This window comes from Pleurodeles waltl, chromosome 11 (assembly GCF_031143425.1).
Source record: "Pleurodeles waltl isolate 20211129_DDA chromosome 11, aPleWal1.hap1.20221129, whole genome shotgun sequence".
Classification (NCBI taxonomy): domain Eukaryota; kingdom Metazoa; phylum Chordata; class Amphibia; order Caudata; family Salamandridae; genus Pleurodeles; species Pleurodeles waltl.
Window position 1 is genome coordinate 639,639,304 of NC_090450.1, and position 25,670 is coordinate 639,664,973.

The window sequence follows — 25,670 nt, forward strand, 5'->3', positions numbered from 1 at the left end:
TTTGCAGAAAGATCCTCAAAGGAAAGGGGACAGAAAAAAGAAAATGGCAGTGAGGGAATGTTTTAGAAACTTCAGAGTTGATAAAAAAGGGTTTGATTCAGGGTGTTCACACTTTCTTCCCTTTTAAAGACACAGTATCAGATTAAGGAAGAGGGTCCTCTGTAAACGTTCAGGTGCGACCATAGAATGACCTCTTTATTTGTGTGTGGGGGTCATTTGCAAGCTGTCCTAGCCTGGAAGTCTTCCATCGTTGGATTGAACATAAAATCTAAAGAGGTAACTGCCACAGAGAAAGATTGTGAATGAATTATCATGCTTGAAAGTAAAACCTTTGACTCCGGAGGCATTTTCACAGCTGAATTCCACAGCTCTTTTATTCAGTCTTGATTGGTCATCCAGTGGAGAACGATCTGCATTTTAGCAGTCCTCCAGCACATTAGTCCTGTGATTGACATATTAGGGCCATGACCTGTTTCTCGCCCTTTCAGGCTGAAGTTCAGTTTTTTGATTACTCTTCAAACTCTGCATAGTTCTCTGACAATATCATGTCAGAAAATAATGTACTGATTGTGGAGAAATCAGAATTGAAGGGGTGGCATTAATTCCCTCTTTGTCTTGAATGAATGTGTGCTGAGCCTTTGGTGGCAGAGCTCAGTGTGTAAAAGGCGCACTTCAAGAATCACCTTTTAACTAAAGAGTTCCTCAGCAGCACTGACATAATGCCTGGGAGATTTGGCACCAAGACAGTCTCTGAAGATTACAAAGGACAGGTTGCACATACTGTTTTGCAGTAGATTCAGAACCAAAACATTGGATCTCTTGTCTTTGTCGTAAAGATGGAGTTAATGGAGCAAGATGACTAGATGATTGCCTTGAAAAACAGTCCATGTGGCACTGAAAGATGTTTAAATCGGTACCCCAAAAGGTTTTTTGTTTTGGAAATAGGCGTGTGTTCAACAACTTCCACATCTCAAGTGGAAGTAACAGGACTTCCTTACTCTGAATTGGGTATGAGTAGGCACCCTCCTGGTTGCCTAGTTGTTCCTGAAGAAACAAGGTGGCAAGAGGTTTAGGTGGCTAGCACGTTATTCTACCCTCAGCAGCCTGAACGCTTTTTAGCTTTAAGAATGATTCTGCGTTTAAGCAGAAAATGTACTTGCCCTGTCTATTAATTTGTTGTTGTCCTGGAATAACCTAGCCAAATCTTTAAAAGGATCTTACTGTGTTTTTAGAGACCAAGAGTTTTACAGAGGAAATGCAGGTGATAAATATTAACAGTAGAAAAGAGAGACTGTAAAGCAACGGTGGGAAAGTGATACTTGAGGTTGCGGAAAGAGATTTTGCATAGCTAACCTATTCTATTTCAACACTAATTGGCCATTGCTGGAAGAGACATGTATTGATGCATATGCTCCAATTCTTATGTGACTGCACTCGTTATAGCTTTTCATAATTATATGAATTTTGAGATTAGAGGAGCACATAAATTATATTTGCAGGAATAAACAATAGATCAATATGTATGATATGTTTTGATGGGAGTGAGTGAAAGAGGGTCAACCTCGCTCTGAAGCACTCCTTATAAAAACAACATTCCAACTTCGAGGCTACTAAGTTATGTTTCGGTTTGTTTTGTGTTTTATGTCTTAGGAACAACAGAGAATCCTGGAACTGGGCATCACTGGGCCAGAAGGGCATGCCCTGAGCCGCCCTGAAGAGGTGAGCATATATTTTGTCTGTTTGCGTTGTTTTTTCAAACTCAAATTTATCCTGTAGTTTTTTCTAGCTCCTTAATGTTGCAAACTGTGTCGTGCAGTGAGAGAACTGTAAACGGCTAAACGTCGTATTAGTAACACTCTGGTCTCCTCTTCGATCCCTTTGTTGCCACACATAGAGACCCATAGGGTATACTGTGCTGTGCAGTGACCCATGAGAAACAGCAAACTGTCATTCCCCCCATTAAAAATTCAAACTGATTCATGACGGTTTAGTTAGTCTACAAATTACTTTGCTGCTTCATCTTGAAAGACAATAGAGGCCACTCTGAGCATAGCTGTGTTCCACATCATTGACGGTACATTCAAAGTAAATGGTGCTCTGCAGCTTGCAGTAAGACTTTCCCTTTGGTTACAGTCTCGATGCTTAGGTCAGGGACCATTTATAGACCCCATTCGCCATAATTCAAGTCTTGTTTCTTAAATGTTGCACTCATCCTAGCTTTATCTTTCATCCCCAGATCTTAAAGCTGAACCATAATTGTGCCTTCGCTATGTTCACTAGCATCATTTGGAGAACTTGATGAAGTATGCCTTCTTAGAAATGGACTTCATCAGCTATTTTCGAAGAATGAGACTCGTTAACTAGTCAAAAAATGTCTCAAGCCAGTTAAATCTCATCAGGTGTACCTGGAACTCCAAACACTTTCACATTAGCTGCTTTCTGGGTATTTAAAACAATCTTTGTTTCATCACAGCATTTGTTATTCCTTGGCAGAATATATTCAAGTTTTGTATCTACTTCTCCATGTTGACCATGTGACTCTCAGTCCGTTTTCTTTGTGCTTCAATTGCTGCAACCTAGGTTCCGTGAGTCCCATATGGACCTCAGGGGCTAACGGTGCCTTTTCCACATTTAAAAGGATCTCGAGGTTTGTGTCCGGGATGGCTGTCATCTCGTTTCACCTCTCACCAAATCGTTTGCTGCCATATCCTCAATTCCTGGTTTCCTGCCTCTCTTTTCTTGTCTTGAGATCGATGTTATTTATTCTTCTCTGATCATCAGTCACCTCTCAGTATTTAATGTGTGGCTCAGACCTACCCTGAAATCCTATGTTAAACACTGCTATTCACCATGGGTCCATTTCTTCCCTTCTGCAATCTAGGACTAGAACTTGATTAGTGTTGCAGACTTAGCTATACCAGTGCTCGCAGTTCCTGAGGGAGACACTTCTAGGGTACATTGAAGATGGGCGGGCCAACTCCTTGCTTTTGGTTACAATCTCTGCACTTAGGCCGGGGAACATCAGAAGTGTAGCCCCTTGTCGCTTTCTTCAGAAGTGCTTCTACGTTGTCCTCTTCCTTACTGGGGAACACCTAGTCTCATACCGAGTGAAAAAAAACATCTTGTTCATGGCTTGTACTTACATTAATGTCCTTTTAGCTGCCTCTAATACCTCCGAATTCCTATTAATGGGTACTTTTTTGGTACTGTTGGCATTATTGACTTTGCACGCCTAACACACTTGATTCATCCTTTTCAGCACAGTCTGCATAAATCTGAAGTATTATTTCCTTTGTGTTCTTTGGTTTGTAACTTTAGATTAGATATCCTTCCACAGATCCTCCTCATTAAACTACTTTTTTTTAGCTTCTAGCATTCCAATGGAGTGCAGGCGTTTTCCAGCTCTACCTGGGTATCATTGGTTGTCATAGTTTCATGTTAAATTTTTTAAGTTCTGTTTTGATCAATGGTATCTTCCATGGCACACAGCCCTACATATACCTATTCTTGTGTGAATATTGACTTGTACAAGACAGAGAGCAGTCTGTTGAGATCTTTTTAGCTTCCAGTCCATCCTGTTGTCAATCAGCAGAACAAGTGTATCAGTCTCTTCTGATGACTTATTTCAAACTGTTGCCTTTTAAAATGTATCCAGTTCAGATCCTCATCAATCCTGTGTTGATGCTGATATTTGCAGTTGCTAGTTAGATTCAATATATAAAAACACTTGAAAGAATTTTCCTTTCTGGCATTTTTTCCAAGAAGCGAATTTTAAAAATGTGTACTAATGGAGATATTGAATACTAAAATCACACTTTCTGTATGTGTATACATATTGTGTGTAACTCTGTGTAGATATTTCTTGAAAGGGGCTGCAAGAGGAAGTGCAAAAGTGATGGTTATCCATAAAGATCGGAAGATGGTAACTTTAAGCATCAATGCTGAGTGTTTTAGATGTTTTCGATTTGTTTGCATGGTTATAGTGCCTTCTAAGAGCTGGTTCAATACACAGATTATGAGCTGTAGTGGAGCCTTTTTTACTGCATTCACAGGAACTGGTGAAGCCTAACACATAACTACAAGCACATGCATTTTTGTAAGGTGCATGCTGCTGTCGCAATGATTTACATTATAAGTACATGGGAGATTAGATCTGTTTTCTGACCTCAAAGGCATCTGTCTCCTGAGCCCTAGCCCGCCCCTCCTCATTGTGCTCCGCTTTTTTGTATTTTTGTTTATTCCGTTGAACCACCCTCCCTGTTCCGCCCAATGCTTGTCAGCGTGTATTTTCCTCTTGAACAAACCCTCCCTGTCACACTTATTCTTTTATTTAAAGCTCCCTTCCTTTCTTTCTCAGCTTTTAATTTTTTTTTGTTTATGTACATTCCCTCCTCTTCCATCCTGTTAGTCCATTGACCCCAACCCCTATTTCACCCAAAGCTTGTCTACATGTATTTTTCTCCTCCACTCCTCCCCATCACATTTATTGTCTTATTTGAAGACCCCAGACCTGCAATTTTTCTATATTAAAAAAAGCTATCTGCCACACTTTTGTTTTATAGTTATTTAATTTAGCCCTCCAATATTTGTGCCTGCTGTTTTTGATTGGTAAATGAAAATGAAATGGCCACCCCGCCATGACGTATATGTGTATATGCGTGCATGTGTAATGATTAATGTGTAATAATGCATGTGTGCATATGCTGCATCACGGTGGGCCGGTGGTGTTGCACATCTGTGAAAGCATCGACAAACCCACTGAAAGGCAAAACTTACCGGATTTTCCTTTTTTAGGGGCGAGCGCAATGCACTCTGTTAGAAATGGGGTTTTTGGTTGGCAGTCAGGTTACTTCCTGTCCAAGCAAAAGCCCTCACTCTAGTCAGGGTAAGTCACACACTATCCAAGATTATCCTGTGCCCACCCTCTGGTAGCTTGGCACGAGCAGTCAGGCTTAACTTAGAAGGCAATGTGTAAAGTATTTGTGCAATAAATCATACAATACCACCATATAGCACCACAAAAATACACCACACAGTGTTTAGAAAAATATATAATATTTATCAGGATAATTGTAGGTCAAAAAGAATAAAGTTGCAATGGAAAATTGTAGAAATATCACAGGGAAGTGATATAGAGTGTCTTAAGTCTTTAGAATGCAATACAGTGTCTTTCAAGCACAAAGTACCTGGTTTCTGGTGGAAAATCTCCTCAGAGGGCCACAGGAGAAGAGATGCGTGGAAAAAGGGGTGTGTGCGTCGATTTCTCCTCAGCACACACAGACTTGCGTCGGTCTTTTCCACGCGGGGAAGTCGGGCGTCGTTTTCCGGCGCGCAGACAGTCTCTTTTTGTGGATCGCGGGGATTACCAGATGTCCCGGGTCTGTGCGTGGATTCTCCTGCTTATTTTCCGGCTGCGCGTCGTTCTGCGGGGCTGCGCGTCGAAGTTTCGATCTCACGGTAGACGTCGCGTCGATTTCTCCTTGGAAGTCGGGCGGCGTTGTCCTTGCGAGGCCGTGCGTCGAAATTTTGGTCTCACGGCAGGCGTCGCGTCGATTTCTCCTTGGAAGTCGGGCGGCGTTGTCCTTGCGAGGCCGTGCGGCAAAGTTTCGCACTCACGGTAGGCGTCGCGTCGATTTCTCCTTGGAAGTCGGGCGGCTTTGTCCTTGCGAGGTTGTGCGTCGAAGTCTCGATCGTCCCGAGGGCGTCGCGTTGTTCAGCGTCGGTGTGCGGCGTTTTTCTCGCCGCGAAACAAGCTGTGCGTCGAAATTTTCGGCGCACGGAGCGTCCACGTGAAAGGAAGAAGTCTTTTTGGTCCTGAGACTTCAAGGAACAGGAGGCAAGCTCTATCCAAGCCCTTGGAGAGCACTTTCACAGCCAGACAAGAGTTCAGCAAGGCAGCAGGGCAACAGCAAGACAGCAGTCCTTTGGAGAAAGCAGACAGGTGAGTCCTTTGAGCAGCCAGGCAGTTCTTCTTGGCAGGATGTAGTTTCTGGTTCAGATTTCTTCTCCAGCAAGTGTCTGATGAGGTAGGGCAGAGGCCCTGTTTTATACCCAAATGTGCCTTTGAAGTGGGGGAGACTTCAAAGAGTGGCTAAGAAGTGCACCAGGTCCCCTTTCAGTTCAATCCTGTCTGCCAGGGTCCCAGTAGGGGGTGTGGCAGTCCTTTGTGTGAGGGCAGGCCCTCCACCCTCCCAGCCCAGGAAGACCCATTCAAAATGCAGATGTATGCAAGTGAGGCTGAGTACCCTGTGTTTGGGGTGTGTCTGAGTGAATGCACAAGGAGCTGTCAACTAAACCTAGCCAGACGTGGATTGTAAGGCACAGAAGGATTTAAATGCAAAGAAATGCTCACTTTCTAAAAGTGGCATTTCTAGAATAGTAATATTAAATCCGACTTCACCAGTCAGTAGGATTTTGTATTACCATTCTGGCCATACTAAATATGACCTCCCTGATCCTTTCAGATCAGCAGCTGCCACTTCAACAGTGTATGAGGGCAGCCCCAATGTTAGCCTATGAAGGGAGCAGGTCTCCCAGTAGTGCAAAAACGAATTTAGGAGTTTTACACTACCAGGACATATAACTACACAGGTACATGTCCTGTCTTTTACCTACACAGCACCCTGCTCTAGGGGATACCCAGGGCACACATTAAGGGTGACTTATATGCAGAAAAAGGGGAGTTCTAGGCTTGGCAAGTACTTTTAAATGCCAAGTCGAGGTGGTAGTGAAACTGCACACACAGGCCTAGCAATGGTAGGCCTGAGACAAGGAAAAGGGGCTACTTAAGTGGGTGGCACAATCCGTGCTGCAGGTCCACTAGTAGCATTTAATCTATATGCCCTCGGCACCTGGAGTGCACATGACTGGGGACTTATAAATAGATTAAATAGTTCAATCAGGTATGATCCAAAGTTACCATGTTTACAGAGAGAGAGCATATGCACTTTAGCACTGGTTAGCAGTGGTAAAGTGCGCAGAGTCTAAAAACCAGCAAAAAATGAGGTCAGAAAAAGAGAAGGAGGAAGGCAAAAAGTTTGGGGATGACCCTGTCAAAAAGCCAGGTCCAACATGACCCCCTCCCAGCCTAAAGCCAGGGTAGACTAATCAACACTCTGATGGACTTCCCTGCTTAAGGCGATAGAACATGGACAATGGCCCACTACTGCAGGGGCACTCGCCAGTTCTACGCCTTTCCGAACTCAGTGAGGCTTCTTTGTCTATACTCTCTGGGGCCACTGATCTGGCCCATGGGGAACCCTTCTCATCACCTGAGGACCCCATCTGTACAGCTCCTAACTTTAATTTGCTTACAGATGTATCCCAGTATGCAGACAGTATCACCATGGCCAACAACGTGATGTGGCCCATTCCATTCCTTGGGTCTGACTTCTGTCCCCAACCCAGGGAAAACTCTGCCCACAAGGACAGAAACCAATAGATGCCACTGACAGCTGTCAGTGTCATGAGCCAGGCCCCTGACCATCCACTGCTAGGTGGAGACCCGGAGGGAGGCCGTTGGCTGAGCTTCTCCTCCAGCTGGGTGGCTGGTAGGGAGCTCCCAAGGGATTCCTGTAGCATCCCAGAATGGGGGGTAGTAACCCCAGGGGTCTGGCACCCCTTCTCCACTCTCACCAGGTCAGGGGTGGGTCCCTGATACTGGTCCCTCAGCCCCGGGTCTATACTCTGAGGCTGAACAGAGGACAGGGGTGAGTCCTTTTTCCCCGTGCCTCCCCATCTGGGCTTCCATACCCTCCTCTGGGGAGTGGTACCGCCAGATATCTGAACTGTTAGGGCACCCTTGGGGGTCGGCCCTCTCAGCTCTCCTGACACTAAGGGAAACTCATTCCCCAGAATGCAGTCAATGGGCAGCTGGGGACTAACTATGACCCGCCTCTGGGTCACCTCCCCACCCCATTCTAGGGACACCCGGGCCAGGGGGCGGAAGAAATCTTCCCCAATGGCTGGAGTCACTCTACACACCTGTCCGGTGTACTGCTCTGGTGACACTAGTCTCTCCACAATCATGGTAAGACTAGCCCCCGTGTCTCTCAGAGCGGTGACTGGGATCCCATTCACTCCCACCTGGTGGAAGTGACGACTCCCACCCTCAGGGATCACCAGTTTACCCTCTGAGTCCACCTCCCAACTGAAGGAGATGGAGGCATGATCTACGACCTGCCCCTGGGGATGACATTCCCCTAAGGCCACATTGGCCACCCCTGTAGAGGTCCCAATAGTGGGTGAGTTCTTTGGACAGACAGAGTCCCCCTTCCTGTGTCCTATCTGGGAACACTCAAAGCAGCGGGGTTGGGAATGGGATGCTTTGGGCCACTGCCCACCAGAACCCCCACCCTGTTTCTCAGAGGGGGTATGGGAACCCTTTCTTCCCCCCTTACTCGGGAACTCGTCTGGGTCATCTCTAACCTCCCCCTCACTTTGTTGGGGGGAACCGGAACTACCCTTCTCGGGGTCACTCCCAGATACCTTTTTGGACACTCTGGTGCTTGCCCAGAGGTCCGCCTCCTCAGCAAGCTTCCTGGGATCAGTCAGCTTACTATCCACTAAGTGCTGGCGCAACTCTGTAAAAGTAGTATTAAGCATATGCTCTCTCAGAATCAAGTCATATAAACCTTTATAATCAGTTACTTTGTTGCCCCGCACCCATCCATTCAGTGCCTTACTAGAGAAATCAAAGAAATCTACCCATGTTTGTGTGGTTTGTTTGGTGCTGTCCCTGAACCTCTGACGGTATCCCTCAGGGGTCAGCCCAAACTTGGCAAGTAAAGTGGCTTTCTGGAGTGGGTATGTGTTTTGATCCGGTGGATCCAATGTGAGAAGTGTGTCCCTCCCCAATGGCGGCACATAACCCCACATAGCTACCCCCCATTGCCCTTCAGGAACCTCATGAGCCCTTAGTGCAACTTCATAAGCAGCTAACCATTTATCTATGTCATCTCCCACCACAAAACTGGGCACCACATTTTTGGGTATACGAACCTTCTTTTCTCCAGCAGGTCCTGTCTGTATGCTGCCACCATTATTGCTGGATTCAGACTGTCTTGCCTTGATCTCCAGCTCCTTGAGACTCAGTTCATGAGCCAACAATAGTTTCTTTTCAGCCAACGCTCTTTCAGCTTCTGCTTGTTTGGCTGTTCTTTCAGCTTCAATCTGTTTGGCTGCTCTTTCAGCCTCAGCTTGTTTGGCTTCTCTTTCTGCCCTCCTCTCCTCCTGTTGTGCCTCAATTTTCAGTTTTGCCATTTGCAATTGGAACTCCCTTTCCTCTCTCCTTTCCTCTGCGGTCAGGCTTTGCATGGAGACACTGCTCCCTGGTCTGAAAGGGTGCACAATTGCAGTGGTAACACCATCCATAGATAGTGAAAATCCTTCTGAGGGGCCATTTTCTGGCTCCTCTTCCTCATCATCCTCTAAATGGGCTTCTGCCCAGGCCCTCAGCGCCACTTGAAAGTCCTCCTTTCTGGAGGCCCCTTGGGTGGGTACCCTTAATGCCCTGCAGAATCCTCTTAGTTGTTTGACCGTGTATGTATCCAACTGGACTAGGTCAAAGTCCCCTGTCTGAGACCCAGTCAGAGACATGTTGAGTGAGGATTTAGTTTTTGAAAATTGTCAGGAAAAAAAACGGATTTTCAAAAAGATATAAACACCAAGTTGACCTTCAATTGTGGGTATGTAGTGAAATACTTAGCTACTGTATGTCACTGCACAAATACAAGTCCTATCCTCACCGCTGATCACCAATGTTAGAAATGGGGTTTTTGGTTGGCAGTCAGGTTACTTCCTGTCCAAGCAAAAGCCCTCACTCTAGTCAGGGTAAGTCACACACTATCCAAGATTATCCTGTGCCCACCCTCTGGTAGCTTGGCACGAGCAGTCAGGCTTAACTTAGAAGGCAATGTGTAAAGTATTTGTGCAATAAATCATACAATACCACCATATAGCACCACAAAAATACACCACACAGTGTTTAGAAAAATATATAATATTTATCAGGATAATTGTAGGTCAAAAAGAATAAAGTTGCAATGGAAAATTGTAGAAATATCACAGGGAAGTGATATAGAGTGTCTTAAGTCTTTAGAATGCAATACAGTGTCTTTCAAGCACAAAGTACCTGGTTTCTGGTGGAAAATCTCCTCAGAGGGCCACAGGAGAAGAGATGCGTGGAAAAAGGGGTGTGTGCGTCGATTTCTCCTCAGCACACACAGACTTGCGTCGGTCTTTTCCACGCGGGGAAGTCGGGCGTCGTTTTCCGGCGCGCAGACAGTCTCTTTTTGTGGATCGCGGGGATTACCAGATGTCCCGGGTCTGTGCGTGGATTCTCCTGCTTATTTTCCGGCTGCGCGTCGTTCTGCGGGGCTGCGCGTCGAAGTTTCGATCTCACGGTAGACGTCGCGTCGATTTCTCCTTGGAAGTCGGGCGGCGTTGTCCTTGCGAGGCCGTGCGTCGAAATTTTGGTCTCACGGCAGGCGTCGCGTCGATTTCTCCTTGGAAGTCGGGCGGCGTTGTCCTTGCGAGGCCGTGCGGCAAAGTTTCGCACTCACGGTAGGCGTCGCGTCGATTTCTCCTTGGAAGTCGGGCGGCTTTGTCCTTGCGAGGTTGTGCGTCGAAGTCTCGATCGTCCCGAGGGCGTCGCGTTGTTCAGCGTCGGTGTGCGGCGTTTTTCTCGCCGCGAAACAAGCTGTGCGTCGAAATTTTCGGCGCACGGAGCGTCCACGTGAAAGGAAGAAGTCTTTTTGGTCCTGAGACTTCAAGGAACAGGAGGCAAGCTCTATCCAAGCCCTTGGAGAGCACTTTCACAGCCAGACAAGAGTTCAGCAAGGCAGCAGGGCAACAGCAAGACAGCAGTCCTTTGGAGAAAGCAGACAGGTGAGTCCTTTGAGCAGCCAGGCAGTTCTTCTTGGCAGGATGTAGTTTCTGGTTCAGATTTCTTCTCCAGCAAGTGTCTGATGAGGTAGGGCAGAGGCCCTGTTTTATACCCAAATGTGCCTTTGAAGTGGGGGAGACTTCAAAGAGTGGCTAAGAAGTGCACCAGGTCCCCTTTCAGTTCAATCCTGTCTGCCAGGGTCCCAGTAGGGGGTGTGGCAGTCCTTTGTGTGAGGGCAGGCCCTCCACCCTCCCAGCCCAGGAAGACCCATTCAAAATGCAGATGTATGCAAGTGAGGCTGAGTACCCTGTGTTTGGGGTGTGTCTGAGTGAATGCACAAGGAGCTGTCAACTAAACCTAGCCAGACGTGGATTGTAAGGCACAGAAGGATTTAAATGCAAAGAAATGCTCACTTTCTAAAAGTGGCATTTCTAGAATAGTAATATTAAATCCGACTTCACCAGTCAGTAGGATTTTGTATTACCATTCTGGCCATACTAAATATGACCTCCCTGCTCCTTTCAGATCAGCAGCTGCCACTTCAACAGTGTATGAGGGCAGCCCCAATGTTAGCCTATGAAGGGAGCAGGTCTCCCAGTAGTGCAAAAACGAATTTAGGAGTTTTACACTACCAGGACATATAACTACACAGGTACATGTCCTGTCTTTTACCTACACAGCACCCTGCTCTAGGGGATACCCAGGGCACACATTAAGGGTGACTTATATGCAGAAAAAGGGGAGTTCTAGGCTTGGCAAGTACTTTTAAATGCCAAGTCGAGGTGGTAGTGAAACTGCACACACAGGCCTAGCAATGGTAGGCCTGAGACAAGGAAAAGGGGCTACTTAAGTGGGTGGCACAATCCGTGCTGCAGGTCCACTAGTAGCATTTAATCTATATGCCCTCGGCACCTGGAGTGCACATGACTGGGGACTTATAAATAGATTAAATAGTTCAATCAGGTATGATCCAAAGTTACCATGTTTACAGAGAGAGAGCATATGCACTTTAGCACTGGTTAGCAGTGGTAAAGTGCGCAGAGTCTAAAAACCAGCAAAAAATGAGGTCAGAAAAAGAGAAGGAGGAAGGCAAAAAGTTTGGGGATGACCCTGTCAAAAAGCCAGGTCCAACACACTCCATCCCTCTTTTAATCTCTCTTAGGGGGATTTTACCCATGCCCATGTTACGTCAGTCACTTTCATTGGTTCGTGGGCTTGCCTTTTAAAATCCGCTTGTTTTCTTTCGTGAAAGGCATGCATGCGTCATGCCTTTTCTGGTCATTAGCCCTCCTCGAGAGCACCGGTAAGCTACTGGAAACATACGAGGCTCCATGTTTTCCGTATGGTTTCTGGACTATTTTTTTTCTCTTTATTTCGCATTGCGCTCGTTTTGATTTTTTTCTTCATTTAATGTGGCAAGAAAAGTCCGGTTAGGAGTTTACAACGCTAATAGCTCTAACTCAATGTAATGCGAGACCCGTTGCATTGCAAATGCTTGTTTGTTCTAGTTGTTGCGGCTGACATTTGAATAGGCCAAGCTGACATTTTTAAACACCATTCGTCCATATATTCTCTGCTGGCTACCTGTACGTTCTTTAAACAGTGCTATAGTAATTTTATAGTTTTGAATTTGTACTTTATCGCTAACACAGTTTTGATGCAGTTCATTTTTTTCTGTAAAGGAAGCCTTCTCATAAATCTGGAACAAGTATTAATTCCAGTCCTACCCTCAAGCGAAATTAGGTGGTCGATTTCACTTTGTAGTGCATAGATTTGGATAAGTCATAAAAGGTTGCAGACATAACTTCATAGTCACTAAAATCAACACAGTATTACATAAGGACAATTATTTTTTGCAAAGTTTAGCTCCTTTACTGCAGAAGGCCTAATTTTGACCCTTCTGGAATTATTAATTCATGTCTTCTCTCTTGCATACACTTTAGTTCTACTGGTAAACCCATCCACATTTGTAACATAATAAAGGCACGCCCTCCCTCATTTATGGGTCCATGGAATGATTGTGTGTTTTTTGCGCACTTATTCAGACATAAATGTATTGACATACACTTGTTTTTGGCATACCTCTCTATTATTCAGTCTGAGTAATAGAGAGATCACTTAACTGATTTAAAACTACTACATTTTCTGATGCTGCCATTGCTCTGTGAAATGTTATATTTCACATAGACTTTTTTCCATATGTAACTGTTAAACTACATACGTGTTGACATTCAGTTAAAGGCCTTCAGTCTGCTTCCTTTATCTCAAATAAGACCTGATAAGTTGTTTTTAGGTGGACTATTATGTCAATGAGCTTACCCAAAAGACTTCATAATATTATTAAGCCAACCTACCCTAAATCTATGAGAGAAAAAATGTTTTATAGTTATAGCTTAAAACCTAGCGTGTCTACGCACTTGCCTTATGAGTGGCAGAAATTAATTACTGGTTCTCCTAACATGTGCTTTTTGGATTGTTTCTGGACCTATGTGCCAGTCATTTATTTTCAAAACAGTGGGTAGGATTTTCAAGATATTGGAAATCAATAGGGGCACAGTGCTTCCCTCCTACTTTATTTTTTCACTGAAGGTCAATGAGGAATTTCCAATTAGTTAAGTATTTACTCAACCGAGTAAGTTCCTTGCTTGGATTCCATAGAATTTAATATTTTCATATAATGGCAATTCTATATGAAAAGAGGTGCTGATGACTACTACATTTTGCACTATGTATAGTGTGGACATTTACAGGAAGCATGTTGACTGGGTGGGTGGGTCATCTCAATAGGGTGAGTATAATGCAGAAAGAAACCTTTTGCTGCTGTATTTTGAGAGCATTTTGTTGTCAAGGGATAGATTAAATAACTTTCTAGGAAGAGAATGCTAGGGTTGTGATAGGTTCTATATGTTAATCAGAGTTCGGATGTGTTGCTTGTTTTGAGCACAGGACTAGAAAGAGAGCAGGAAGGATAGGATATTGGGGTAGCTCAGACCATAGTGCGTAAAGGATAAATTTTTCATTTGCAACAGGTGATTGGATCCTGTCGGAAAACTTGGCTGATTGCAGAAGTCTCCGCACTTTGTGCCTCCTTTTTTCCCTCATACTAGTGTTTTCCTGACTCTGACGGTGCCCTGGGCACTGCTAAGCAGGGCCTGTGCTCTGACTAAAATGGTATATGTGCAAATTAGGTTAATTATAATTGGTGTTACCAACCTACCTTTAAGTCCCTAGTACAGAGTAGGGCATGTAGGTTTAGAGACCCCAGCATAGATAGTACACCGATAGGTGCACTGCAGTGGTGCCCAGTGTCATTTTAAAAGCAAGCCTGCCTTGCTGGCTGCTTTTAAGTTAAAGTTAACCCCAAATTCGACTTTGGAATTAAAATTACTTACAAATTCCTAAGCTACCTTATATTTACATATAAGTCACTCCTAAGGTATGCCTTAAGTTTCCCCTCCACCCACACCAGGGCTGTGTGCAGTGTAATTAAAAGCAGGGGCTTTATAAAAGGTGTTTTATAAGCCCTGGTGAGGGAAAAATAGCCAAATTTGGTTTTCCCCATTGTAGTGAATAGGCTCTATTGGCTAACATGGAGAGCCTTTATTTTAAATTAATAAAGTCTTATTTGCCATAGGAAAGAGCTAAATATAGCAAGTTTAGTATCAATTTAAAAGTTATAATCATACATTGCCACTGTTGAATTTAATATAGCTTGGACAGGGGAAAGAGTTTTAGAACTCTTGCTAAAAGTTACCAACTTCAGCCCTGTAGTGCCCTTCCTTGATTGGTCAACATCTGGCCTGCCTTGATGACATGTGAAGTGGCCTTGACTGAAACAAAGGAAGCATCTTGTAGAGGGAGAACTCCCTCAGCAGGTGGTAGAACAGTCTGGGGGTGGAGCAGCCAAACTGGACTTCAAACGAGGGAAGGACATTTGGGACAGCAACTGTACCTCCCCCATTTCTTGCAACCCCAGACAACCAAGTGCCCCCTGATTAGATTAAGAGATGGCTGTTAAAGAGTATGTTTGGAGAAACGTAGCCACACCAGTGGGTGGACTCAGCCATATCTAAACTCCAAGATTGTTTTTTTTGCCATCCTGGATTTTGGAGGAATGTTGCTACCTGGGATTGATTTTTGCCACACTTCCCAGGAAGTGATCTCTCAAGAGGGTGATGATCTGCATGTGATTGGACAGGAGCACCCCCCTGCTTGCCACCCCAGGAGCGAGGATAAGTATGGCAGAGCTGCCCCACACTTCTCATCCCTACTGGAAAAAGACCAGAAGAAGGACTGCCCTGGTGGATGCCTAGCCTGCACCTGGACACTGCACTCAGAAGGACTGCAGTAGCTGCACACTTTGGGCTTCATCGAGAAAATGACTTTGCCTTACTTTTGAAACCTCAAGAAGGGACTCCATGTAAGCTGCAGGTAGAAAGGAGCTGACCACAGTCCCCTGCATCAAGCCCTGCAAACAATTGCCCTGTGGTCATGTTTGGATTTGAACCAGGTGCATTCTGGAATTGTAGTCCTATCCCCCAAGGAGCACCTCAAGGCCTCTGGAACCCTGGGGTGAGTTGTGGACACCTAAATAACCTTAAAAGTACTTCTGGGAATTGTTCAAGAAATTTGGAGCAACTTTGGAAAAAAGCTCATTACGTGGACTGACCTGACGCCATGAGTCAAGCTGGTCAACGTCTACTGCAACCTGGCCTGACTTTGCAGGTTTGGCATGCTAAAAAGTTCTGGAGCCCCAAACTTCCCAGATTTCACCAGGGGCTCTTCAAAAAGCAATCGACGTTGCATCGAAATTAACTTGCTGGGGAGGGCAGTCCGATGTCAGGGAAGAAAAGCTCCAGAAAGTTTCTAAATCTGAAGGTAAAAGTTTGATAGAGACTTCCCACTCAGTGTATCCGAGGAGGGCTCCATCAAGGTTGGCTTCAATTTTTGACAAAGATTTCCATCCCGACAAAGCTTCTAAGTCCAAACATAGAACACTTGATAGAGGCCTCCTGTGACTCTTATCCGAAGAGGCCTCCAGCGAGGTCGGCCTCAACTTGTGCCTTCGTCCCAGTTGGTGAGAAATCTTCAAAAACGTGTCTAACTGTGAAGGTAAAACTTTGACTGAGGCCTCATGCTCATTTAAGTCGAGCAGGGCTCCATCGCGATTGGCCTCAAATTTTGACTTTGCCCCGATCGAGTACGATCAGGTTTGCAGATTGGCCTGTTTAAAATTTTCTAGCGCCTAGAAACCAATCTTTAAAAATTCATATCTTTACTGGATTTTGGTCATGGTGGTGTCATTTTAAAGATAAAAATATAATCTATTATTTACTGTTTTGTTGATATTTAATACATTACACACCTGTCTCCTAAGGTAAGCCTAACTGCTTGTGGCCAAGTTTCCAAAGGTTGAGCCAGGATTACTTTGAGACCTTGACTTGACCTAGTAGCAGTTTGTGGCCTATTGCTAAGTGTAGGTACGTACCTGCCCTTACCAATAATCCAGTTTCCAATAGATCCTAATGTAGATGCTTTAGTCATGGTTTTGGGAGTACTGAGGGGTTTGTCCCACTTAATCAGTTGTATAGACTTTTTTAAAGTAGTACCAACAAATGCCAGGGATGAAGGATTTAACTTGATTTGTACAAGACCAATTTCAATGTAAAGCAGTGAACAATATGCCAGACTCTAGAGACACAGTGGAATAGAAAATTGATCTTCGTATCATAGGGAAACATTTTAAAAATGTAAGTTGCAATCATAAGTTGAAAAGTCATTGGGCCAAAGCATATTAGAAGAACAAGAGGTAGTGATCTGGCAATCCCACCCAGAGGGATCCCATCCGTAAATGCAGTTGATGCTGAGAATTGTTGGTTGATAATATTACTTTGGGAGTGATTGGTCCATACCTGAATACCCAACAGTTCATGTGGTGGAGCAAGACCACAACGTCCAGTGGGAAATGGTGCAGAAACCTCTGAAAGAATGTACACATGCAGAGTTAAGATGGTTCATATTTTACTAGTTTCCTAGAGTGAAGTATGGCTTTTATGATTTTATCTTTTGCATTTCTTATGTATATTCTCAGATAGCATGAGACCTCTTAATGATTGTTTCCATTTGTTAGCACACAATCTGCGTGTTGAAATGTCTAAATTCTCTAATAAAATACCAAGAGATGTCACTCGGGGACCAGTTCTCAGACTAGCCAGCTTATCAAGCAATGTTTTTGTGTGTGTAACTCACTTTAATCTGGATGTGTATGGTGATGGAGATTGTTAATACATTCTTATACAAATTTAGCAAAAATATAATTTATTTCGCAGTTTTTCAAGTAATATTTCCAAACTGGTATGAAATCCTTTTGAATAATAAATCTACATCACTTTGACCTGTAGCTTTTGTCCAGGAAAAGGGACTAAATTGTGGTTGCACCTGAAAGGAGCAAATCTTGTGCATTTGTGATGATGGCTTGTTTCATGTTTAGTACTTGGTTTCTTTGAATGCCGTCCTTCAAACTTTGATGTCATCCTAATATTTTGTGAGAGTTTTCACACATGGTATTGAAGTTGCAGATATTGTTGTCTAAAATAAGTAACTATGTTACAGGTGATGTGAAGTAATGTTTACAATGTATCTATAGTAATAACTCCGAAAATCTATTCTCGTCCAGCTGCTTGTGGGTTTCGAGGGTAATTTGTACCTTATAAATATGAAATGATCTCTGCTTCATGTAAAGCAGGCAATGTTACAGTGTAGTCATGACTAGAGATTCTGTGGCATATTTACCCCTGGATGTCACTTACATCTGAGATATTTGACTCGTAATGCACCCCTCACCCAGAGATCAGACCAGTAGACCATTTTCCAAGCTATATAGCCCTTGGCAGTGCCCTGTAATAAACATTTTGCAGGGATTTTGATTCAGCAACATTGCTGTGACTGATGTGATAAAGGATAATTTCTCAAGTGTTCTGGTTCATCAGTATTTCTAGTCCACCACCTGACAATATGTTATTTAAAAATCACCTCCTCAGTAACATATAGGGTGCAGGATTACTCTGCTGCTGTCCTTATTTCAGTCTTTGCGAAATGCACACAGTTTTGTCTTGCACACATGTATAAATATCAGGGCAATCCCAATAGATGGATTGAGGTATGTGTGCTATTGATCGATTGACCTATGGATATTGCTTTGTTGAATTGCCTCATTTGGCGACTAGACACAGACATGAATAATAATGTTAATACCTATGTATGTCATATTCACGATCAGCTATAGATATCCTTTTTTACTATGTTTTTACCAACGACAGTGCGAGGAGGTTTTTGTACTGTCGTATGCAAACAAGTTAATTGTAGCAAAATGTTTTGTGGTGTGGCGAATCACAGAGATTGCCACCCGATTCCGCTCACAAGAACATCGTTTTTATTGTTGTCTTTTGCCCTGAAGTTATGCCCATCTCAGAATGTACTGATTAGTACTGTCCCTTGATACATTTTCAGAAACTATTCCCAAAGTATGCTCTCAATTGTTGGCTGTCAGTTGTATAAGTCCAAGATCCATAACGTCTGAGAAGTTCACATTTAATGGATGAATTTAATGTTTGGTATGGAATTTTCTGAAACCAGTAATCTACCTTCATGATGACCAGACCTGCTTTTTGCCTTCCTGGCAGGTAAATGGTTCTAAAAAGACACCATTTTAAACTATATTCATAGCCTATCATACTCCTCCGTACATCAACGTGTAGTGAATCCTACTTCGTTTTAATGGGATAACAGGAGTTAGCTTAGCCATTAGCTTGCAGACTCGTGCCCCCGTCACCTAGTGACTTTTAACCTACTTAGCTTGCTCTGTCTTAGCACATTTAATTATTTATTTCTTCTAAGATGGCTGCCTTGTTTAGAGTTAGGCCACTTGTTATGGGTTACATTATCAGTGTCACTGCGCCAAGGCGTCAAGATCTAGCACCAAAGACAAACAAACAGTAGGCCTTCACACTTAGGGTTTTTCCCTCTCTATACTTTCAAGGGAAAATTGCCGTCCCAAGCATGTTATCTATTGTTTGGGAACACACCTACGTCAGGGGTCTTTGAAGATCTGTATAAATATATCGCACTTTAGACAGATAATCAGAGGGATTCTGACCAGAGGGCATTGCCACCATCGCTCATATCGATGCTGCAAGTCGTCTTGACGCTGACCCAGTCTTCGTGTCCCTACGGAGTCTGAGATTGAGACCTCATTCCAAGGTACCAAGGGTTGGGGGCTCCTTTCGTGGACATGGCATTGGCAGATTAGGTTTAACAAACCCAGCTCTCCTTTAGGTAGGAGGTTCGGCCTTTTACATTAGGGTATTAGGGCATATCACATTCCGTATGTCTTTTTCATGCATTGCAAGATGGTGCAGGTCTTTGTAATAATGACTCTCGTCTTCACAATTCTGTTGCTTGCAGTATTCATTATCCTAATCATTGCAGCCTATGCAACTTATCGCAAATTGCAGTTATGTTGAATAAAAACTATTGAAACTTTACTGCATCTTTGTCATTGCCTGTGTTTGTACGAGACATAATACATCTGTGAGAAAGGGGTAATCTCCGTTTAACCACAACACTCCCTGAGACACTTCCTGAGATGTCTTACTCTCGAGTCCATGCGTGAAGGCTGCCACAAATCACCTTTTATTATTGTGTTTCTGGTGAGGTGCTGCTAGTGAGCCGGTAAGGTTGGGACAACAGTTGCGACTTGCTGTAGGAGAGACGTAGTCACCTACAAACAAAAGTGCTGTCATCCTTTAACCAGCAGTCTTGCCTAGAACAAGAGTCCAAACTACGACAAACGTGCAGGTCCTTATCTCCCTGTCTTACTCTACCTTTCAACTACCACTTCTGTTGCTCAAAGTTCTACTTCAAGCAAAGAGGAGACTAGGCTTATGCCTTTAAAAAGCTTTGAATGCTTTTTAAGATGGAGGGAGAACAAGGACTATGAGAAACTAAATTGCCATGAAGGTAACGTATCATTTATCTTCCATTCTGCTCTCATCCCTTCCCATTTTGGTTGGGGCAAATTTCACAGATATTAACTGTATTAGATAGAGATATTAAATGCACATTTGGGGTGTGTTTGAAAGAGTTGCACACAATTACCTGACAAAGGAGAGATTGCATCTCAAAGAAATGGATGGGAGATAAATTTCAGCTTACTGTATGAGCAGTTGTTCAATCAACTTCCCTGAATATATTAGCGCTTGTGGCGTGCCTCTAAAATGGCATGTTTGTAGCCTTACCTCTTTTGAATTGTGCCCAAATAATTTCCAGAATGGAGTTTGTAAGAATATAAAATAAAAATGACTAGCTTTGTGGTAATATTTGCTTTTGAGGTCTTATTATTGGGAGGTTAGCTCCAAGGCTAACTAATCAAGTGAATGATTTTTTTTCTGAAGGACTCCATCCTTTCTAACTCAAACGCAAGGGCCATGGCATCAGAAACATAATGTAGACTCTCATATGAAGTAGAATATACTGAGGTTGTAAGACAGGACTACAAAGTTGCTGATGTAGGTGATTTGTTTCTACAACTTTATGAATTAAACAAGAGAATCTTCAAAAGGCGTCCTTGTTTTTATATGATAATGTAAGAATCTTAAATAGAAAAAAACTTGTAAGTCAGTAATGCTACCAGGCTGATGTAATAGCCACGGAAATACTTTCTGGATTGATAGAAAGGCTTTATCAAAAGATGCCATAGGTTCAAATGGTTTTGCCATTAATGACCTTTAAGAAAGAATGAGGTGTCTCTAGGAGCTGGACATTATACTAATGGATGAACATGAAGCAGTCCCTCAACCTCCCTATTTATATTCCATTAGATAACTATTGTAATCTAACACTGATAACATTTTCATGTGACATGATCTTCTAGGATCATAGCCCTTTCTATCATTGCTACATGGGATTGCTGTGGTAGGGGTCTGCTTAGGATGTCCTATTAGTGCGTTGGTAGATCTTGTTTTGAAAGAAGTAAACTGTTCATGGCTGTGCATTTCTCCCTGGTGTAGGCAAGTAGACGATTTCTGCAGTGATCCATTACTGTAAAGAGTGCCCTTCTGTCGGAAGCTTCATTGGTCATATCTTTTTTGTAGGTAGCCTTAGCTTCTGTCATAAAATGTAAGCATTTCATGCAGAGAGCTTTTAGATTTCTTCACTTGGTCTGAATTTCTTTTCTTGCAGTCTGATAGCACACTTGTAGTCTGTGAGCTCTAGTATTGTTGTCTGAAGAGTTTAGGGAGCAAGGTTTAATTGGGATATCGTCGTCTTCTGTGTCCGGTGAGTGCGCTTGAAGTCTTGGAGCTCAGATTCCTCGTCTGATGGGGTGAGATGTGATGGCCATAGACATCTGGCTATAATGAGTGCTTCAGCACGAAGTTCTAGAATGACTGACACATCCTCTTAATTTGATTTTGATTCACACATCCTCTACCAATAGTGATTAATCGGTAAATTACACAGGATGCCTAATCATCCCATTTGATGTAGTGGGGTGAGTGGCAAGTTTTTTCATGGTTGTGTGGTTTAGGTCCAGGCTGTACCACTTGGTATCGATCGGAAGCATAATGGACTGTGTCATGTCAGCAGATTGACAGTATCCTTTTTGTTTTTGTTTAATGCATATCCTTCATGATTTTGTTTAACATGGCACTTAGAAGATTGAAATCGCAGAGCAAAAGGTTTACTTAGCTGGTGAAGATTTAGTGATGAGGTGTGACATCACAATGTTGAAAATTTGTTACGAGCTGGAAAGTTGATAGATAAGGGGGAAAAGGTCAGTCTCTGTTGGTCAGTGGAAATTGAAAGGAGTTGAATTCAAATACATGATTTCTGTGGTAGTGTACAAGACTGTCATTCAGTGAGTGATGCCATAGCCCCTTCCTGGGTGGTTTGTTTTGTCAGTGTGACAGATGCTGTAGTTTTGCACAACCCCAAATCAAAGATGTGCGAGATTCTTGGGCTAAGCCTAACCTGTAATAAAAACGTCACTGTGATTATTGGAAGTGAAGAGGTCATCTATGGCTTCTGCATACTCTACTAGAGTAGTGATGGCGCAATGACAAGAAGGAAGTGAAGTATGTGCTCAGTGTATTTGTTGTTGGCTGTGGAGAGTGGAATGCTGATAGGGTTTTAGGTTTCGTAAGGGCATGGATGATGTTCCTAGTTTGCTTTGTGAGCATGTGCACAGATGTTAGATCGTAGAGATGGTATTAAGTGAGATCGCATGGTAAGCAATGGTGGTGGCTTGTGCAAGGGATAGAATGTAAGAGTTCAGACCTGAAAACCCTGACGAGCCCAAAAAGGTGATGCTGTGGTCATTCTACACCCTGTCCTTCGTCTGCGTTTAACCAAGTACATGAAGGCAATGGAACACCCCAAGTGCAAAAGAAACTTATGGGTGAGCAGTTTTGTTTTATATGCTTGATTATTTGTTTTGGATAATTTATTGGATTTTCTTGGTACTCTTGATACTTGACACTTCATCAGTTTCTGCTGTAGCTGTTACTTTTTTCCTACTTTTATCCCTGCTCTTTTAGTTGCATTTACTGTGAAGAAAAGCAATGTCTCCAAAGCTCAATGGTTACTCACTTCAGATGATATGAGTAAGATCCACGCTTTAAGACAACTACCTGTTTGTAAAGAAATGTAGTGTTTTGTATTTAATTAAAAACCCTACATGAATGTCAGAAAATGTGAGATGCAATCTGGAATAGATGGATGCCACCCTCCTAAGAGCAACAATTGAAGCAGCAACGCCCAAGGTGCTAGGGGTGTATTTCAAGCCAGTCCTGATTCTAATAAAATGTTGCACTCACAAAGGAATAATTAGTTTGGACGTTCAACACCTGTGCATATAAAGTGCACTCACAGGTTTTGGTAGTTTCGAGATGAATATATAATTTTGATCTACTTTAAACATTTTTTAAAGGGACATAATATAAAATGACCAAAACAGCAAGTTTGCAAAGATACATTTTAATTGAAAAATACTATGAAATTGGAAATTTGATTTATATTGTGTATTGCAACAATATTTTCCTAGAACGTGTAGAATGAGCTTAGACCTTGAGCTGTTAAATCTACAACGAAAATTTTTGTAGCGTTTGTAATGGTCTTTACAAAAGCTCAAATGAAATGGCTTTGTTAGGGAAGTTTTTGTATAGCGGTAGCTAGCCTATCAGTGAATGGCCTATCATTAACAGGTGTATGATGGTAAATGCAGTTCAAGATTGTCTGTAATTCACAGTTTTTGTTGTTGTAGTGTTAGTGTTGAAAACATCTTGCGTGTGACATTTGACTCAAGCAACCACAACAAACACTATGAGTTATGGATTACCATGAACTGCATTTGCCAGAGTGCAGTGATGAAGACTGGTAAGGCTTGTGACCAGTGTGGGACTACACACCCTAGTTAGTTTTTGTAACTCATGCTCTATATGTAACTCTCATTTACATAAATCAATAAAAATCACCATGAGCCCCTTTTCAGATCTGCAAAATCAACAGTAGTATACTGAGAGAAATTTAGCTTACACCCACTGTGATTTGGGCACCCTGTATGGATTCAAATAATTGGTGTGTGAAGCACATTGAAAATATGTCTTTCACATTGAAGTTGGTATCCAGATAGGATTCTCTCATTATGAGAGTTTCAATATAACTTATTGCACAGTGCCTGGTTAGACCTCCAGTTCACAATCCAGACACTGCTCCTTAATAGAATGTTGAATGATTTGTTTCCTTGTGAAACTGAATGTTTTCCAATTCCCCTTCAACAATTTCTATCCTACGATATGGGCAAAATCATTGTACTGTAAGCATCTTTAGCTATATTAATCACATTGATTATACATCGCTTTTTAAATTCATTTTAATCATATGAAACGTATTCAATTTGTTGCTTAAGTGTGAGCATTAACACTGCTGAAATTCAACTTAAATTTGTTATATCGATGATCTCTTTCGGTAATAGATTTGTGACCCTGCTTGCAACCATATACTTAGCTGGTTGTGTTAGCTGAACTTAATGCTGATTATTATAAGCATTTTGTGTTGTACACAAGCTACATTCTGACATGGGCAGCTTCAGACCAGTGCTCTGCACTCTTTAGGCAATGGATTTCATATTGTTGTCTGCAACCGCATGGTGTGTGGCTGACCAGTGAAATTCCTGTGAGTGTAGTGTTGATCGAGAATGGAGAGTGTTTAATTTGTTTCTCTCCTCCTACCCCTCAGTTGATTGGGGTGAGCTTTCCCGCAGGTACTGCCCTGCAGTGCTGCTGAACTTCCAAAACATTGCAGCTTGACCAATCCGAAACTGTTAAGAGTATTGGAAGGTGACTGAAAACTTTTCCTACTCTGAATACTGTCTTCTACTGAACCTGTTTCCATTTCTGTCTGCGTCTATTATCTGTGGGTTCTTGGACGTGGTAGCAGATGTGGATTTGCTTTATTTAGTACAAATTCATCTTTGAGCATGACTGGTATAATACCTACAGTTAAGACATTTGCCCCAGTTATTAGTTCACCAAGTGCTGGTTTGAAAGTAAAACTCTCATCCCTTGCCACATGAGCTGGAGCCAAAAATCAAGCTTTTTGATCCTTTCTTATGTTTCAAAGAAGCATTGAACTTGTAAAAATCTGGTCTAAGCAAACCTACCTGCATGTTAGTTACTTCAAGCCCTTCTTAGTAGGATATGCAGTGTCTGCTATAGGACTTTTATAAGAACCAATGTGACTTGGATATGGTAGTGTCCCTGTGTTTTCCATGAGTAGCAGCTTCCCACGTGGCATAACAGTACTTTGGAGAAGATATAAGGTGTATCATTGACGAACTGCTGTCAGTAAGATTGCTGAATGTGTTGAATGGTGGATGCAAGATTGTCTGGGACCAGTGCGACCAAGGGTTCTAATCCACTTGGTTCTATGTTAGAATATCATATATATAGAAATATTGGCTGACCTAAATATTGTGTCCTGCAAACATAAATAAAAGTTTTGTCCAATTGGGTGACGACTTCCTATGAGGACCACCATCTGTAAATTATATTTAGAAAACAATATTTACACTGATATTCTGACAATAATATTATGGTATCACACCATACCACTCATCATTTGTCCTACTGAATTTGATGAAAATGGTTGCTCTTGGGTTTGGTAGTAACCCCTATCAATTTAGTACAAGGTGGCTGTTCAGTTATGGGGTGGGGGCTATCAATATTAGAGCTTTATCGCATCAGGCTTAATAAATGTGTTCTTTTTTAAGGTGGAGGCTGAAGCAGTGAATCGAGCCATCACTGTTGCCAATCAAACAAACTGTCCTCTCTACATCACCAAGGTGATGAGCAAGAGTGCAGCTGATGTTATCGCTCAGGCCAGGAAAAAGGGTAAGTTCATCCCCTATTTACTGTTTACTTGAATTTAAATAGACTTGATTAACGCAAGTGCTGTTCCCAGACCCCTCTCATTTCACTAAAGTGTTTTATTAACTGGGGGTCTGCCTTCACTATTACACTTAAGCATTCTTTACAAGGTGGCTTGGTGTATGAGCTGGTCATTTCATCAAAGGGTAAATACGATCCTGATCCTTGCCTTAATCTGGGGCAAAATCACTTCCAGAGGTTTCACTGAGGGATAACTTGGGTATCTGACTTCCCTACTACAATAGATTTTCCTTTTTCCAACCTCTTTTCACTGTGCAGATTTCACCAGTTGTTACTGGGCA

The 25,670-nt window shown here is 42.8% G+C and overlaps 1 protein-coding gene across 3 annotated transcripts in view; it reads left to right on the plus strand.

Moving 5' to 3' along the window:
• The window catches only part of DPYSL2 (dihydropyrimidinase like 2), a 377,715-nt gene that overhangs the window by 301,869 nt on the left and 50,176 nt on the right, over nt 1-25,670 (plus strand). For all 3 annotated transcript variants that reach the window (XM_069214158.1, XM_069214159.1, XM_069214161.1), the window contains 2 exons: nt 1,651-1,719; nt 25,212-25,332. In XM_069214158.1, the coding sequence (XP_069070259.1) occupies nt 1,651-1,719; nt 25,212-25,332 (190 nt within the window). The remainder of the gene's footprint in view (nt 1-1,650; nt 1,720-25,211; nt 25,333-25,670) is intronic.